At 38.9% G+C, this 17,315-nt stretch overlaps 1 protein-coding gene across 1 annotated transcript in view; it reads left to right on the top strand.

Annotated features, from left to right (window-relative positions):
- Positions 1-9,889: 9,889 nt before the first annotated feature.
- espn (espin) overlaps positions 9,890-17,315 on the top strand; it is a 42,874-nt gene continuing 35,448 nt past the window's right edge. The window contains exons 1-2 of the mRNA XM_029434920.1: positions 9,890-10,290; positions 14,361-14,554. Of these exons, the coding sequence (XP_029290780.1) occupies positions 9,991-10,290; positions 14,361-14,554 (494 nt within the window). The 5' untranslated portion in view covers positions 9,890-9,990. The remainder of the gene's footprint in view (positions 10,291-14,360; positions 14,555-17,315) is intronic.

A 17,315-nucleotide genomic window follows, 5' to 3' on the forward strand; every position in this document is an offset into this window, starting at 1 on the left:
CCATTTAGTTTGACAGAAGCAGAATTGGCTGTGTTGCTGTTCAAGCTGCTTGGGCAGGGAACTCTTAATTAGATGGATTGAATTTCTCCCAGAAAAGGGATCTTAACCGACTGTTCCAGCTCCAATATCAAGAGCTTCCCGGCTACAAGTCTTCAGCAACATCAAGCTAGCCAGACTCAACAGGGAGATTCTGCCACCAGCTTTCTCTTGGGCACGTAACGAAACAAAATAACAATTTCCTTCCTTTCCCTTAAGAATATCTAACAAACTTTTATTTGGTATTAATTATTGAAGGGCAGGCACTTTCTGATGAGTCACTGAGCTATAAGATGTATATCATGTAACCATGACATACTGGGTTTGGATTCAGCCCAGGTTCTTTAAAGCACTGGTTCCCAACCTGAGGTGCCAACGCTTTACGGGGGTTGTGAGGCCTTTTTTATTTCAAGGGGTGTAAGACAACTTAAAAAAAATATATACAGTTGGCCTGTATCTCATCTTAATTCATTCCTGTCAAGAAAACGGAATGAAATTGTTATTTTTAAAGGGCATAAGGGCACGGTGAAGACCTTGAACATAAAATACATTCACAGAGCCAGAACCAAAAGCTAACAGAAAGATGGACAAGCGTCATGAAGAAGAAATCCCAAAATCTGTCAAAAAAGTACACAAGATTGTTGAAAAGTCAAAGTCATTACATGATATTGACAGAGAATTGAAAAATATAAGTGGAAATCTCATCTCTGATGCAATATTCAAAGGAAATACTCTGCTCAGAATTCATCCAAATCACTTATTTTACACAAAATTCCCACAGTTATTGCGTTCAACTGTACAGTTCATCAGTTGTTCTGTACGGTCATTATTTTGCATTGAATATAATATGAAATAGCCATAGATCTGTCACTTTACGTTAGTCAGGGTTTGCCAGTCTACATAATGATAGAAAATGGGTTCCTTAAGGAAAAGTTCACCTCCATAGCGCTGCCGAGGTGCCGTTGAGCAAGGCACTGCATAATAGCTGCCCACTGCTCTTAATACTACAATGTGTCTAAATTTCACTATGTGCTGTGTGAAGATAAAAAGAGGAGGTCCAAAAACTGCAAAGACTATGAACAAAGAAACCTTCATGAACAGCTTTTCTCCGCTCCTCCATTAACACCACAGAAAGCAACATAGATCTCGATATCACAGTAACAGAGTAAAGGCTGGGATTTAAGGGATCTTCAAGATATTGGAAAGGCACACGCCGTTCTCTGGCTTCTTCTGAAGGGCCTCGTCTGTGGCTTTGTGTCTCTGATCAAGAGGAGTCAGGTGTGGTTGACACTTTTGCGCCATGTGGTGAAGCTTTGTGAGGTGACCACTGTCCGTGGTGCTGAAGAGGGAGAGGGGGAGTTTTGACAGATGAAAGCCGTCTGCGATGCTCAATTCTGGCTGTGAAGTCACCCATTCATGCCTGACAGCACGTTAAGTTGGTGCTCATGTGTTGCTCTCTACTGAAAGAAGCTCAGGATAACAGAGAATTGTGCATATGTTTCTTTTATGCCCCTTACATCTTACTAACCTGAAAGCCTGCATGAGCTGTGTGTTGATGAAATAGAGAAGGATAGAGAAAACCAACTCCCTGGCTCTATTATCAGTCTACATTATGGAAAGGAACACCAGTCAAGATGGGTTTCATTAGCAAACAATCAAATAAAAAGGTCCATCTTCATAAAGTCTTACTTTGTTGGTGCACTGATTATCTTTCCTGAGTAACATGCAACAAATGCAACAAATGCAACTAATAACTATTTTGGCATAAGATCGAAAAACATAGCTGGAGCTTACACTCAGTGGGCACTTTAAGTATATCTGTACAATCTAATTACATCCAGAACAACAGCTCTACCATGAGTTCTACTTTTACAAAAGATGACAATTCTTCTTGTTTGTTATTGAGCATATGCATGTGCATTATATTCAAAGGTCTTTCTAGCTTAAAATAAAAGTAAAATTCATGACAGGGTTGTTGTTGCATTGGGTTGTGCAGGTGTACCTAACAAAGTGGCCCTTTGTTAAGTAGTTCACTTCTTTTATGGAGGCTGTAGTTTGAGAATGTTTCAATATTGTAAGATGTTTTTAAAACATAATAACCTGATATCTTCAGCTAAAAAACAATAAACATGCACCTTATGTGAGACACTCTTTGTGTGGCTTAGGAGAGGGGGATGGGTGCATAAAGGAAGTAAAGAGGGGAAAATATATACATATAAATGTGTAATTTTACTGTAGAAATAAAAATAGTAAAATATTTGCTTGCAAATGTTTTTGCATAGCCCCGTTTTGTACTGTTTGTTCTTTTTGTCAAAGCACTGACAGATTATGAGACACAGTCACTTCTCCCATTGGGGATGCAAAGGAAGACCTATCAAAATTTGCCAAGAAGCTTCCCACGCCTAAAACAACGCTAGTTTCATAAAGCATCTGCTTCACCAGTGACGAAAACCCAAACTCGTTTTCTCCTGCACTAAGTCCGTCTGACGTCACTGATTCTGTCCCAAAGTCTGCGACTGCATCCCTACAGGTCACGTGCTAAATGAGTCGTTAACAAAATATACTTTATAATTATAGTAAATAATAATAATAATAGACACATTATAGTGCTCGTTAAATAAAACAAGCAGCACACATGATGCAGAAATACATATGAATATGATATATTAAGTTAAAAGTCTAAAAAGGTCAAATGATTCTTAACAATGCCATGCTTTCATCAAATGGTGTGCTCCGTGTGGATTTTTTGTTTTATTAGACTAAAGTCTATTGGTTGCTATTGAACATACAAAAACACCTTGAAACCAGAGATGAAACTGTTCATTAAACGTGTAAAAACTATGTGACGTAAAACACCGACGTAGACAAAACATATAGGCTACATTTTGAGTGGCAGATCGCAGACAATGGTTCTCTTAAGATACTGTTAAAGACATATACTGGAGAAGTGTTGGAGATGTCATGCAAACACTAATTGTGCTTTTATTCCTTCACAGACGCTTTGCCATTGAATACGTCCTTTGTCCCTGTCCCCTGTTGAAAATGAAGTTTATTACAGACAGTGCAAAGCATCGAGCCTGGCGTCGTTTTCAGAGAAGCATTTTGTCGTAATTGTACATTGCATCAATCAAAGACATGGCTCAGACAGGATTTTAATATCCAACCAAGCCTAACCAAGCCAAAAGCCAAGCTGCAAGGCACAGCACACATCTGGTGGCGCACATTTGTTTTGCTCTTCAAAGTTGACAAAGGTAAACTTATAGCGTCGCATTGGCTTCTCAACCAATAGCAGTCGTTTCCAGCTCTGACAGGCTTGTTAGGCACCTTAATGCAGCTTATGCTCCACAGGAAGCCAGTAGTCTAACAATATATTAAACAACAGACGTGAATGATGAAATAGAGATACTATATAAAACTTAAAAAGTAAGTTGTTTTTTATTTCTTGGTCTTTACGTTATGTCCACTATTAAGGTGGATATAGGGGTTAAAGATGCCCCAGCTACAGGCGAGGTTATTTGACAGGCAGGAGAGGCGGCTCGTTGGCGGGTTTTTTGAATATTAGATTTCTGATTGAGGGGGATCCATTGTGCTGCCATATCAGGGGCACGAGAACAGCACGAGCCAGCCAAACAAAGGCACCAGATGGCTTTCCTGCTCCGATAAATTATGTTGAAGTTACAGAGACCATTAAGAGTTGTCCAGGGGGGAAATTAAAGAGTGGGAGGTTAATCACTAAAATACATTTACATTAAGATATTCTATGTTGCAGCAATGTCAAATATAAAGTTAAAATCACTCAAAGTGGTCTACGAATGATAAAGCAGATGTATTATACGTTACAAAAAGTATTACCTGTCATGGCTGTAACGGCTCATGACAATAGAATAAAATAAGATAAAATGGTTCACATTTGGCCAAATACAAAATATTGGTGGTCAAATATTCTAAACGTAGCCTATTCATTGTTGCTGTAAGATAATTATGGCATGTATCCCTATCTCCGCATTTCTTTTTTTTGGATCATTTACACAAGAAATGTATGGTTTGTTTTACAATTTAAATTCAAAATGAACCTGGTAAATAAGCAAGTGAATTGTTTTTCTTTTGGTCTAATTACCCTTTCAGTGCGACGCAGTCTTGCAAATAGGCTATAGACATAAAACGGATTATAAAAAAAGAAAACAATGAACATTTTAAATCTTGACATTTTGCATAGTCTATATTTGTGGTTGTTGCATGGTCCTGCAGTCCTTCAGGAGTGCATCTGAACCAAGCCATGGGAGGGCGTGGCCTGCACGAGGTGTCCGCCCACAGAGAAAACACGTCTCTGTCATTTGGCCCCAAACCTCGTGTTGTAAAAGGGCGCTCAATACAACTACAGTCTTCAACCAGCAACGACCTGCACGCACCGCGACATGCGCTTTAAATGACGAGCAGAGGGGCAAGGAAGTCACACCCTGGTATGTTATTTTTCCTATTTTAAAAACGGAATATTATATGTATACCTGTTGTGTTTCGGACATTTTGCTTAGGCCTATGTGTAGTATATAGGACTTAATTGAATCTCAAGACACCGTGATTTACATTTAGTCTCAGCCACTTATCTTCACCTGTCTCAATTTGCTGTTTTAATATGACACATCATTTATGGATGTAGACGTGAAATATTTTGTGTAACGCTGTCTGAACTTTAATAATGAGATTTGTCCAACAAGAAAATGACACCTATAATCTGTTTTAACTGTAACACGTGACTGTGAATGTTTGGATTAGATGTCATATTATGGAGACAGGTGAAGATAATCTGCTTTTATATCTTTATTCTTCACTTACTTGTATGGGGTATGAGCTATTCTGACTCCACTGTATGATGTACAATTAGGTTACAGTTAGTGTATGCTACAGTCAAATAACTGGAACCTTATATAAAATAAACTGAGACACAGAGAGACTATTTAAACTTCACCACATTTCCAGTCAATGATATCACACTGGTCGAAAACTTTCTTGACTTTTCACTGTAGACCCTGCATTGTTAAAACGCTGTCTTGTCAACTCACTTGTCCTGTTTCTGTGAGTCTGAAAGTCTGACTGTAGATATTCTCTCTGCAGCTCACGGATGATGGGTCCCTGTGGGAGAGACATCACACCTGCATGGTGAGTTCAAGGGGACAGAAGACATCTCATTTAAGTTGAGAAGTAACAAGATTCTTCCAATTCACCTGTAGCATGTTAATTCCTGCTTTTGTTATAATGCTGTTGGATATTTCTAGAAGTTTGCATGCACTAAATGTTCCAGGAATCATCATAAGGGAAACATACACAAAATATAAATTACGATAACTATAAGTTATACAGAAAATGTGCATATTTTGATATGGGTTTACACCAGTCTGGATGATATTTATATGTAAACGATTTATGTCCATCTAAAAACTGCCTCCAATTCAGCACATATACAATCTTTGTACATAAAAAAATGCAAACTCAGTTCAGACAGTATATAAAGAGTAGTACGCTAAATGTCAACATTTCAGAAAGTATATTTAAGTACTGACTACAGTACAGCTGGAGTGTTCATTATTATTTATAACCACCATTCATGAAGAATTTGACTTGAAATTAGCCTAGTTTCTGTCCTTAAAATGTAAAACACAAATGTATTATAAATTTAAATATCAAATGTATTAAATTTATAATTAGATTGACATATGTATAGGTATAGTATAAACTACTTTATGTAGAGAATACTTCACAAGGCATTTAGGCCTACTTTAAGATGTGTTCCTCATAAATGAATTGCAGATCCAGCTAGAGTATATTACAGTCCGAAAGAAAGAAAGAAAGAAAGAAAGAAAGAAAGAAAGAAAGAAAGAAAGAAAGAAAAAAGAAAGAAAGAAAGATAAAAAAGATGAAAAGATTCAACCTTAGTTTGGGGATGGAAGGATGGAAAAGGATAAATAAAGTAATTTACTTTCTTTGTGTGTTGGTCTTTTTTCTCTGCTGCTTAATAAAGATGATTTTGTCTGGTCTTTTTTTATAAACAGTATCTTGTTATAGATTATGAGGAACAACTGCTTGTAAATGTTATTCTTTGTGTTGTATTAAGATAATATGTAGCTGTTATATTACCATTATTAGTATTTTAGATCGTATATTAAGGTAAAGACACGCATCTCTCTGTGGTTCAACATAGACTGAAGGCATCCTCCCTGCACGCGCCCAGGTTTACTCAAGCGAAAGCAATTACTGTAGAGCACGCGCCAGCCAGCTGGGCCGTTGCAGATCGGCGCGAGGAGCTCCTCTATACTATACAACTACAGACATAAAGCCTACTATAATTTTTTCAGTTGTAAAGCTTATTTTAAAACTGTGATGTCTGACATGATAAATGGAGAAAGAAAAACAAGAGTATAGTCTTATTATTATTATTATTATTTCCTGTGACAGACATGGCACGCTTTGAACAGTTTCAGCCGTAAATTCTTCACTTTTATCGGTGAATTTTGTGTTTTTTGGGTAGTAGCAGTTACTGTGTTAATGTTTTTGGGGCAATGTTGGCTACCATTGCAAACAGGCAGCGGGTTACTGGTAAAGCAGCATGAATTTGAGGAGAAAATGTCCTAATTTGAATGTTCCCGCTCAACAGCAGATGTGACCATACAATAGATGAGGCCCACGCCTGAATAATTGAGTTCAATTTAAATAACTGTCGCATGTCTGACGCGTGCAAGAAATCTCCCAGCTTTCCCAGGCTTTGAGGGAAACCGTTGGCAGCCCTTTCCAGTTCAATAGGGATTGAGCCTCTCATTGCTTGAAGTTGTGGGAAAGTCTTTAACGAACCCTGGGAAAAACACTCCCGATCACCCACACATGATTACATCCTGTGTTAACCCTTCATTACAAAGCTGCCGCTGTTGGGCTGCAGCTGCACCAAAGCCCCTTTCTACTCTTTATGTCTGGACCTCAATTACCATCCTGGCAAACAAATAAGACAAAATAAACGGTGGATAAATAAACATACTTTCACAAAGACAGTATTGTCTAGCCGTTAAGTAATCAATACCCCATTTTAATCAAAAATAGACCTTTCAAATATCAGATTTTGTGAAGACCTATCAATTTGTGCCATTGCATTTTTTAACTGGGTCATCTTATTTTAAATAAAAGCTAAACGCAAAATCACTGATAACTCCATATCCATTTACTATATTAATGATACATGCAGTTGTATCACTGCTTTCCAGGGAGTACTGCCTGGGTAAATATATTGAAAACAAACAAACAATAAAGTATGTCTACATAAACACCAATAAATATAGCTTATTCCAACAAACAGGAAGCCTAATATTATGTTATTGTTCAAATAAGCCTTCTCCTATAGGCCTGCACATCTTTTTTATTTGCAAGTACGCCCATCATTCCTGTAATAAGATACGTATTGTAAGCTACACGGGCATTGATGTCGAGCCCCCCTGAATCGTGTTAAGGAGTTATTATTGTCCATAGCCTTTAGGGAATTGTACCATTAGTCAGACCGCTCGTGGGAATTTCCCCTCTCCTCCCCCAAATCGGCGCGTGGTGTCTATGACAGTTGGACCCGTGCAACAGATGGACCGGAGAGGCACGCGCCAAGCACGAGACTTGCCCCCCGCCCCTGCCCCTACCCCCCGCCCCCCTACTCCGCAGCCAACCCACCCACATCAAGCAGAAACCGCTTAAGCGCAAAAATCAATCAACCTAATCTGACAGTGAAGAGGCAGAAAGTGCAGAACCTGGTGTGAGGCTGCAACCTTTCATATTATGAAGTGAGCGCCCCAATCCTCCCGCGAAAATATAAGAACACGTCAAATAGATATGAATTTATAAACAGGACTGAACACGAGTAAACTATACTTGCATTTAAATAGCCCTCTTACACAGTGTATACAATGAAGCACTCAAAGCAGTTAAATTGGGCCATTGTTTTGATAAAAGTGTATGTTACTCTAATGTATTATTAGTCGTTATTCGGATATGTGTAATGTCCTAACGTGTGTGAGATACCTACAGTGATTTGGAGAAGCCAATAGAAAATGATGACATGACACCTGAACACCTCTGCAGGTGGAGCTTTACCTTTGAGAACATGAAGCTTTCCTGCCATCGTTTGGTGACTAAAAGTATTACAGTTCGTCAGGCTCATGGGCATTTACTATATCCATATACTATTTCACTATATCCATCAAGCAAGGTCAGAGTCAAAGCAAACTAAGATCATAATGTGTGTGGTTTATGTTAACAGCATGCATGTATTTACTGCAAGGGGAAGTATGCCTAAAAGCTGCGCAGGGGAACGTAGTTAACTGGGTAAACTTGAGGGCTTTGGATGAGTTTGACTGGTGAGAAAGTGTCTGGTAAAAACACATCCAGTGGTGGGAGGCATATTCTTTTACTTAAGAAAATGTATCAATACCACAGTGCACATCTACTCTGTTACAAGTAAAGTCCTGCATTCAAAATTATACACGAGCATCAGTAACTAAATGTTGTCATGTACTTAAAGTATCAAAACATAAAAACTGTCCTATTCAGTGTTATATCCTACTATATACTGTATTATATTATTGAATTACTGTAATGGATCCATTAACATGTAAAAAGCATTTTCCTGTTGGTGGTGGTGGAGCTAATTCAAACTACTTCAAATTCCGTCTATAATAAACCATCATATTTAGATCATGTGTGTTGCACATGAAATCTAAATCTGTAACTACTAACGCCAGATTAATGTAGTGGAGTAAAAGTCTTTCTTTAGAGTGGAGTGTAAAGTTAAGTAAAATGAAAAAACTAAAGTACGAGGTTGTACCTCAAAAGTAAACGTAGTTACAGTAGCCACATCAATAAATGAAATGTAGGATATGTATGCATCAATGTGTTCATTAGTGCGCACACAGCTATAGATAACAATTAGAGGTTCTTTGTGACTACAACAATATTTAATTTAGCAGATTAACAGACATTAAACCTCTACTAATAGTAAAATAAATAGTAAATACGTATTATTTTGTGATATAATGCATCAGTAGCGATAAAAAGAAAACAATATCCGTGTTTATGGGACTACTAAACAGACAAATTCCTAAACACAAGCGCAACAATTTCAGAAGCTGTTTTACAAAAGGCCACCGGGTGGACCATACTGTGTACAAACTGTGCGTGTCCAGAGATGCTGATTTCACTGCCATGTAAAATTCATACCCGTGGGCATGCAAACAAGGCTGGGCAGGTGCTCAAAGGGTCCTTTGTATGTCACTTTGTATTTAGCCTTGGGTCTATATTTGACTGACAGCCACCACCATAGTTGAATAACTTTCTCCGTTGGCCTTTATTCAGTTTTAAGTAGTATTTTCGTACTGCCCCTTTAACTTCTGAGCCGATTTCCAGAAAGCTACAACCTGTAACAGGCTCAGCGATCCTCCCCCTGATGGATTATTTAACAGGCGCTGAGTCCATGTCGCCATCTGCTATAGGGAGAAAAACACTGCGGACTACTCTCCGAGGCACATGATACACCTTAGTACACAAGGAATATAAACAATCTAAACAAAAAATAGTTTTCTGGAACATATAAACCAAACTTGTGCAACAGGTGTTCAGCATCCTGCGGGCGTCAGAGAGGGAAGGAGCGGATAACTGAGCCACATCGTCGGGCAAAATATAAAAAGCAGGTTAGTTTATAGCTCAGATAAAGAATAATGGACTAAGTTTTATTTCAACATGTAAAAAACGGATCTTGCTTTTGACAATTTGGCTCTGGGAGGATGTGGAGCGATAGCTGAGTTTCCCCACAAAACCTTCCGGGTGACTAGGATGATCTGAAGCTCTGTAAATACGATGCTGACCCCATTAGCACGGTGAACTGATCGGTCTGAACGCAGGCAACCAAAGGAACGAGTGCAATCTGCTGCAGCGATGGTGGTGGAGGGGGACCGGACGCTGCTCGCCGCGAGGCAAGGGGACGTGCAGACTCTGAAAGTGCAATTAGCGCAAAAAGCCGTCACCGGCGACGTCAAGGATGGGCTGGGGGCTTCACCGGTCCACCACGCAGCCCGGGCCGGGAAACTAACCTGCCTGCGATTCCTGGTGGAGGAGGCAGGGCTGCCGGGTAACTGCCTGGCTAACAACGGGGCAAGCCCGGCGCATGACGCAGCAGCCACCGGCAACCTGGCCTGCTTACAGTGGCTGCTGACCCAGGGTGGATGTCGGCCAGAGGTGAGTGACTTGAGCTTTCGTTATAAACAGCAGAAAGTCTCTCTTTCCTCTGACCTGGCTGTCATTGCTCAGCTGTGTAGCCTGCCTGCCTGCCTGATGATCTGTGGTAGCCTGAATTCATGCGTAAAACTTCCACATCATGTTCGATGTTCTCTAACAGACTTTGCATTTCGAAATAAAATAGTTTCTAAAACAACTTTACACCATCTCGAGACACCAAACACTTACTAATAAAATTCATAAGGTATAGCAGCCCGTCAAGGCAGGATGACATCTGCTGTTTAGAGGAAACCCAGAGATACATTACAGTCCATTACATTGGGGATTAAGTTAAGTGACTAATTAACATGTTCCAACTAAAAAGTACAGATTCTGGGTTTCAAATCGGCACTTCCACAAGGAGTCAGCTGGTCATAAGGCCAATAAGTATGGTTTAAAGGGGAACTACGCCCATTCATGACAGAAGCCATGCATGTAATTCCTATGGTCCAAGACAATCCAAAAATATAAGTAAACATGAACAACTCTTTCCCGAATCCAAAAACTAGAGTACTAAAACTCAAATGTGGGATGTCATCAAGTATAAAGTTGGGAATTGCTCTATAGACATTGAATTAGGGAAAGATTGTATAGATGACATATGATATACGAGTAGATTTATATGATTTATACAATAGAACGAAGCTCATTTGTGTATAAAAAAGAAAGAAAGGACATTCTGTGTGTCCACAATATCAGTTCATTGTCTATGGAGCAGCTGCAGACTTTATACATGATGACGTCACAAGTTTGAGACTTCTCTGTTTCTGGCTTTGAGCTCATGATCACAAATATTGATTGAACTTCCCGATGGACATTCCCCTTTAAAACTAATTATGGCACTATTAATTTACTCATATCCCCAATGTTTTTTAAAACCTGAATAAATTGTATATTGAGTGGTGATCAGTTTGTTGATGACAAAAGATTAACTTCATCCAAGATGGCAACTGCCTGCAACAATTCACCAATGACAGATTTAGCTTCAAGACTTTAAGAGACATCAGAGCAGAGTGACTTTACAGAAGTCTGGCTGAAAAACACACACTAGAGCCTGAAAGCTTGTTTGGTACTGTTGTGATGACATATCAAAAGGCAGCATATGTTACCATTCTGAGGAATAGAAAATAAAGAAGTCAAATTAAACTCACACATGTAAAATACTGCCCTGTGGTAGGTACAGGAACATTTTGTGTTGTGTCTTTGCTGTAGTTACAGCCTCATGTTCCCATGTTAATGAAGTATGCAAAACTGGATTTGCAAAAGTAATATCATTTATATAGCACATACAGTAACTCACAAAGGAAACATTTACAAATACATAATGATAGTGTAGCTTGATATGAGTGGGGAAGATATTTGGTAAAGAGTATAGTAAAACTTCATGTTCAAACCTTATGCAACCTTCCCACTCAAACAGCTCATTTCCATGTCCCTGCTGTAAGATGTACAACGTATTCATATCAGGGAAGGTATGCAGCAGGCATTTGGAAGGAGTCTTAGTTAAAGATGTAATACTGTTGTGCTTTAGTGTTCTCTGAAGTAAACACCTTTATCTTTATATATATATATATATATATATATATATATATATATATATATATATATATATATATATATATATATATTTACCAGTACCATTATAGTCTGGTGTGCCTCTAACTCTAGTATTGTATATGATGCTTGTATGCTTATATACATATTTATAATTATATGATGATTATAATGTTTTACTACAAAGACACAACTTTCTTTGTAGTAAAACATTATAATCTATTCATTTTCTACACCTGCTTATAATATGCAGGGTATGTTGCAATCTTACTTAGTAAGTGAGGTACTTTCAATTTCCTGCATCTTTATACTTCTACTCCACGATAATTCAGAGGCAAATATTGTACTTTTTAATACACTACATTTATTTGATCATGTTAGTTGCTTTGAATTTTTAGATTGAGATTAATTATACAAAAAAATAATGAAATAATGTATCATGTATTTTTATAGGCTAAGATAAACGTTATTGATCCCTTGGTGAAATTCACAAGCTGTTACGACTCGGACACAGGGAAGGAAGACTCAATTGCACGACTCCAGACACAAAGGTAGTGTAGAACAAACAAAACTGTACTTCCATAAATCAAAACAACAACTGAAAACTCTCACTTGGAGGAAATACAAAACTATCAGATAAGCACACTTCGTGGATCGCTGGTACGGGCACAGGCTCTTACAAGGATATGACCAGACAAACTGGCACACGACAAGGGGAGACAATTTATACAAGAGGTGAGTGGGAACAGGTGGAAACAATCAGGGGCGAGGCAGACGCTGACGATGGAGGGACATCACACCAGGACAGGAAGTAAAGGGATCTGGGTTGAGAAACAAGAGGTAGGTACAAAATAAAACAGGAAGTGACAAGACAACATGAACAACTCAACACATTTGACGATACATGACACAAGCTACAGGCAGTTTGTGAAGCAGGAGTGCTCGTCCTTTACTAGCTGGTGGTGAACACATTAATGCATCATTAATTATAATCCAATAATACAACATATTATTGGGTCGTTAAGCGGAATGAGTACTTTTATTTTTGGTACTTTACGTTTATTTTGTTGCTAATACTTATGTATCTTTAACTTAAGTAACATTTTTGAATGCAAGGCCAGGTACTCTGTGGTCAAGTAACACAACATTCAGAATTACCTTTCCATCCAAACCTGCACACACGTAGAAATCAAACGTCACACAGACATGATCCAGCCTGCAAGATCAGACTCATCTCCTAGACCTTCCTGGTCCGAGGCGGCACTGCTAATAACTAATCCACCAAGAGGCTCTCGACTCAACACAAACAGAAGTACCAAAAGTGAGTTAATCTGGCACTCGATCTAACCTCCAGTAATCTGTTATTCTAAATTTGAAACGCAGTAATAAGAGTTAGAATATCCAGGTACTGTCTCCATTACTTCTGCTACCGGACAGAAGAGCAACAAAGAATTCCCCACGCCACCAACTAGCTGATAAGATACTTGGCTGACATTTAGTAAAAGCTATCAATTACCACGAACAATACGATCTACTTGATGGGTTATCAATGCTAGCTTTCACGTTTCACCATTGGGTATTTTGCTGTGTGTTACTGCACTCTGATCCTGATTTTATCTGATGGTAACGATGTTCATTCGAGGCACTCCACTTCTTTCCTTGTTGATAAGACTGAAGTATTAATACACTTCTGTCCACAGAGTATGCAAATACAATTGTCTATTGTCTGTGTTAGCTGTTGTTCCATCTCTTGACACAAAGAATACAAGTGACCGGTAAACACAAGTTTTAGGAAGATGGACGCCGCAAATGTATGTTTTTTGAGTCCGGGTTGGATGAGAAGGTTAAAAAAAACTAGGATATGTGTGTCTGTAAGGTAATAAAAAAAATGTAAATAACCAAAGTCATAACAGGTATTTGGCTTTAATATCTTTCAGGTTCTCTTTTATAAGTTTAACTACAATTGTAAGTCTGTGCTGCTTAGAAATGCAGCGTTTGAAGTTCAAGTTTTTCTCATGAAGAATATTGCGTGTGTGGATTAATTTCATAAACAAGGTAAGCGTTTATACACGAGCTAAGCAAGGACTTATTTCTTTGTTAAAAAATGCCTGCTACTAAATCACAGCAGAAAAAGGATTGAACGAAATCAACAAGCAGAATCGTTCAAACCTACTATGGGTAACAAAACATTAAACACTAAAATATAGCAACAAATAGTAATATACAAATAGTTTTCATTTATTCCTAAATGAACTGTGATAAATAGACGGTCTCTCACTGGTGTCTGGATGCCAACCAGCACAAGTTTGCCTTTAATAGGTCTGAAATTGGCTGGTGGGAACTGCTTTCTCAAAAAAATGTGTGATTAAATATCTGTAATGATTTAGATTATTACCTTTTCAATAAAACATTTAATTTGGAAATGCAATCTCATACCCCCATATATGAACTCTATTCCTCTTTTGTTTGACTGACAGGACAGGGACAGTTCTGGTGCCACCGTTCTCCACCTCGCATCCCGCTTCAGTCACCACGAGATCACTGACTGGCTGCTGAAGAGTAGCGAGGTGGACCCTGGGGCGTCCACCGATACAGGCGCCGTACCTGTTCACTATGCTGCTGCCAAGGGAGACATGCCCTCTCTCCGACTGTTACTGGGGCACAGCCCAAAGTAAGAGCAACGCGGTTTTGTCTTTGCAGCGATCTGTGTTCAACATCTGATCCGTCAGTGTGATTTATAAGTTGTTTACTTGTTCTCACTATTGTCTAATAGAGATTTAATCTGGCAACTCGTAGGATTTAAGGATCCTTTGTGCAGGGAATGTAAATGTCTTTGTTTAGAACAGAATCTCCAAAAGCAGATATTATTGATATACAGTACACAAACTATACAAGATTTTATCAAAATATATATTTTTCAAACATTATGTGACATTAAGAAATAAACTAGAACAATGGTAAAGTCACTTCCCCATGGTCCCATCAATGCTGAAATGTGCTCTAAAAGTTATCTTCGATCCTCACCTTTCTATTACGCCCATCCTCTGTGCTCAGTGATTGTCCCACCTATTCAAAGACGGCAGTAAAACAGCAGTTAAGAGGACAGTCATGACATGTTTTAACAGATATGACAATGTTAGGATAAACAACCAATATAGAAGTACTTTACCAGCGTTATTTATATTAAATACACAGTAGAATATAAAGCTAAACTCTCGTGCGTAATCCGCCACTCGTCTTCTCCTTTTCTCTCTCTTTATTTGGCCTGGTGCCATTAAACACCTCCTTCCCCTGTGAACTGCGGCGCACATTTGATTTTAAAAGTTCCCTTTAGGCTTTGGCAACTCGTATTATTGTAGGCTCTAGTCAGTTTCCCCCTAATGTTTGTAGCTGAAACAGGTTGCAGTAGATCCCCGTTCAGATTCAGATTTCATAAACGGTGGGAGTTTTGTTCGTTCGATCAGCTTTGGGCTCATACTGCACGTAGTATTTACAGCACCAACTGGCACGGGTAGAAAACAACATGGACTTTGCTCTTTTGATACCCATGGAACAATCAAAATACTTAATGTTCAAATCCCAATTAGAAAAAATCCTCTTAGCGGTTAAATGTTCACAAAATGCGGCACACGTCAATAACCCTGTGTGCTTGACACAAGTCTGTATAACAGCCATGTCAACAATCAAAGTGTCTGTGATCAAATATGTGGTACCAACCTGCGCTGTCGATTGCTAAATGAGGTCCAATTGTAGCAAATTATTTTCTAGATTGATAATAATAATAAAATTGATAATAAATTATTGCTATAAAAAATCAGAAATGGATCGTCCTGGCAGCTCGACTGGTAGAGCGGGGGCCTTGTGTACTAAGACTGAGTCCTTAGCGCAGCTTCCCGGGTTTGAATCCAACCTGCAGCCCTTTGCTGCATGTCCTCCCCTCGTTCTCCCCCCTTCCTGTCTATTGTCAACTCTACTAAGGCCAATAACAACAAAAATCAGAAAAAAATGAAATCACAGTATCCTAAAGCACAAGATGACATTATTAAATGTCATGTTTTTTCCAAATCCCAAAAATATTCAAATAACTTAGACCACGAAACCAAGAAAAGCACCAAATTCCCACATTTGAGAAGCTGAACCATCATCAAAGTCATTCTCCAAGCAGAACGATTAAAGGATTATCAAAACTGAGTAGTAGTAGTTTCTAGTAAGAAGTGTTTGTGTGTGCGCGTGTGATTATCCCCTGATGAATATCATCCCTAATCAGTTCAGGGTCAGACCCACCAGTGCCTGGAGAGATAACACCCTCCTATATGGACCATTACAACTACACGGACGAGGCACGGTCACCGCACTCCTAGTTCAGTCAGCTGCGTAGGTTTCTCTACAGCAAACACCAGAGATTCATTTTTTACTATAATAAGATGTGTGATCATGATGCAGCAATTTAAGTGCATGTTTGGCAGCATCAACACCCCAGTATTCAAATTGCACGACTTTGACCAAATGTCTGAAATGAGCATAACTGTATCAAGTGTATTGAGAGAAAAAGAACATTAAAAAAGCTCCTCTGTGAGATTCAGTACACACCTCCCTGGGGATAATTGCAGTTTTGATGTATAGTGTGTTAGCAAAGTATTCTCAGGGATTTGTGTCCGACATTGCCAAGTAGGCGAGTGGGATTATTATCTGTTAATTAAAGCCACACTAACACAGTTACAGTCACTAGAGTAAACACTGTGAGGGAAGGTGTTAGCTGCTTCTCCTCTAAGAAACAGCTGATTGTCTGATTGTGTTTGTTTGATATTCTTTATATGGCTGCATTGCAGCACTACATACGAATGCATTAAACCGACACGTACAGTAAATGAGCAGGTAGGGTCCAGTGACTTGCTCAGTAGTATAGATTCTGATTGATTCCTCCTACAAAGGGTGGAAATCTATTAATGCTTTTTAAACCTCAATTAGAGTTGTTTCTATTTGAGTGATATTAAGGTGAATTCAGGACACCAGTACGTCCCTCTGGTTTATGCAATGCGGGAAAGACTGTTGGCCTTGTTTGGTTTGTTTTCAGTTTAGCATGTTTGATAGCAACAGCTGTCTGGTTATAAAATAACAAAAAAGGGAAACATGGTGATGACAGTTGAGCTGATGGATGTACATCTGCTGGAGTGCCACTAACTAAATGATCACTAACTGCTGCCATAAAGAAATAGAAACGTAATTAATTTACAGGTAAAGTTGTCTGCTGAATTGCTTTGACATGGATGACCTGAGCAGGATGAGCAGCTTGTCCAGGCACTAACCTGCATCTCCAATATTGTGTGGTTGCACCACAGACAGGTGCATATCAGCTGAAACTTTAATGAGCCCCAGGGACATGGTAGCTCCCTGATAGCTGGGCCCCATTCACTCTTCTCCACCACCACTCA

Source organism: Cottoperca gobio, chromosome 7 (assembly GCF_900634415.1).
Source record: "Cottoperca gobio chromosome 7, fCotGob3.1, whole genome shotgun sequence".
NCBI classification, from domain to species: Eukaryota; Metazoa; Chordata; class Actinopteri; order Perciformes; family Bovichtidae; genus Cottoperca; species Cottoperca gobio.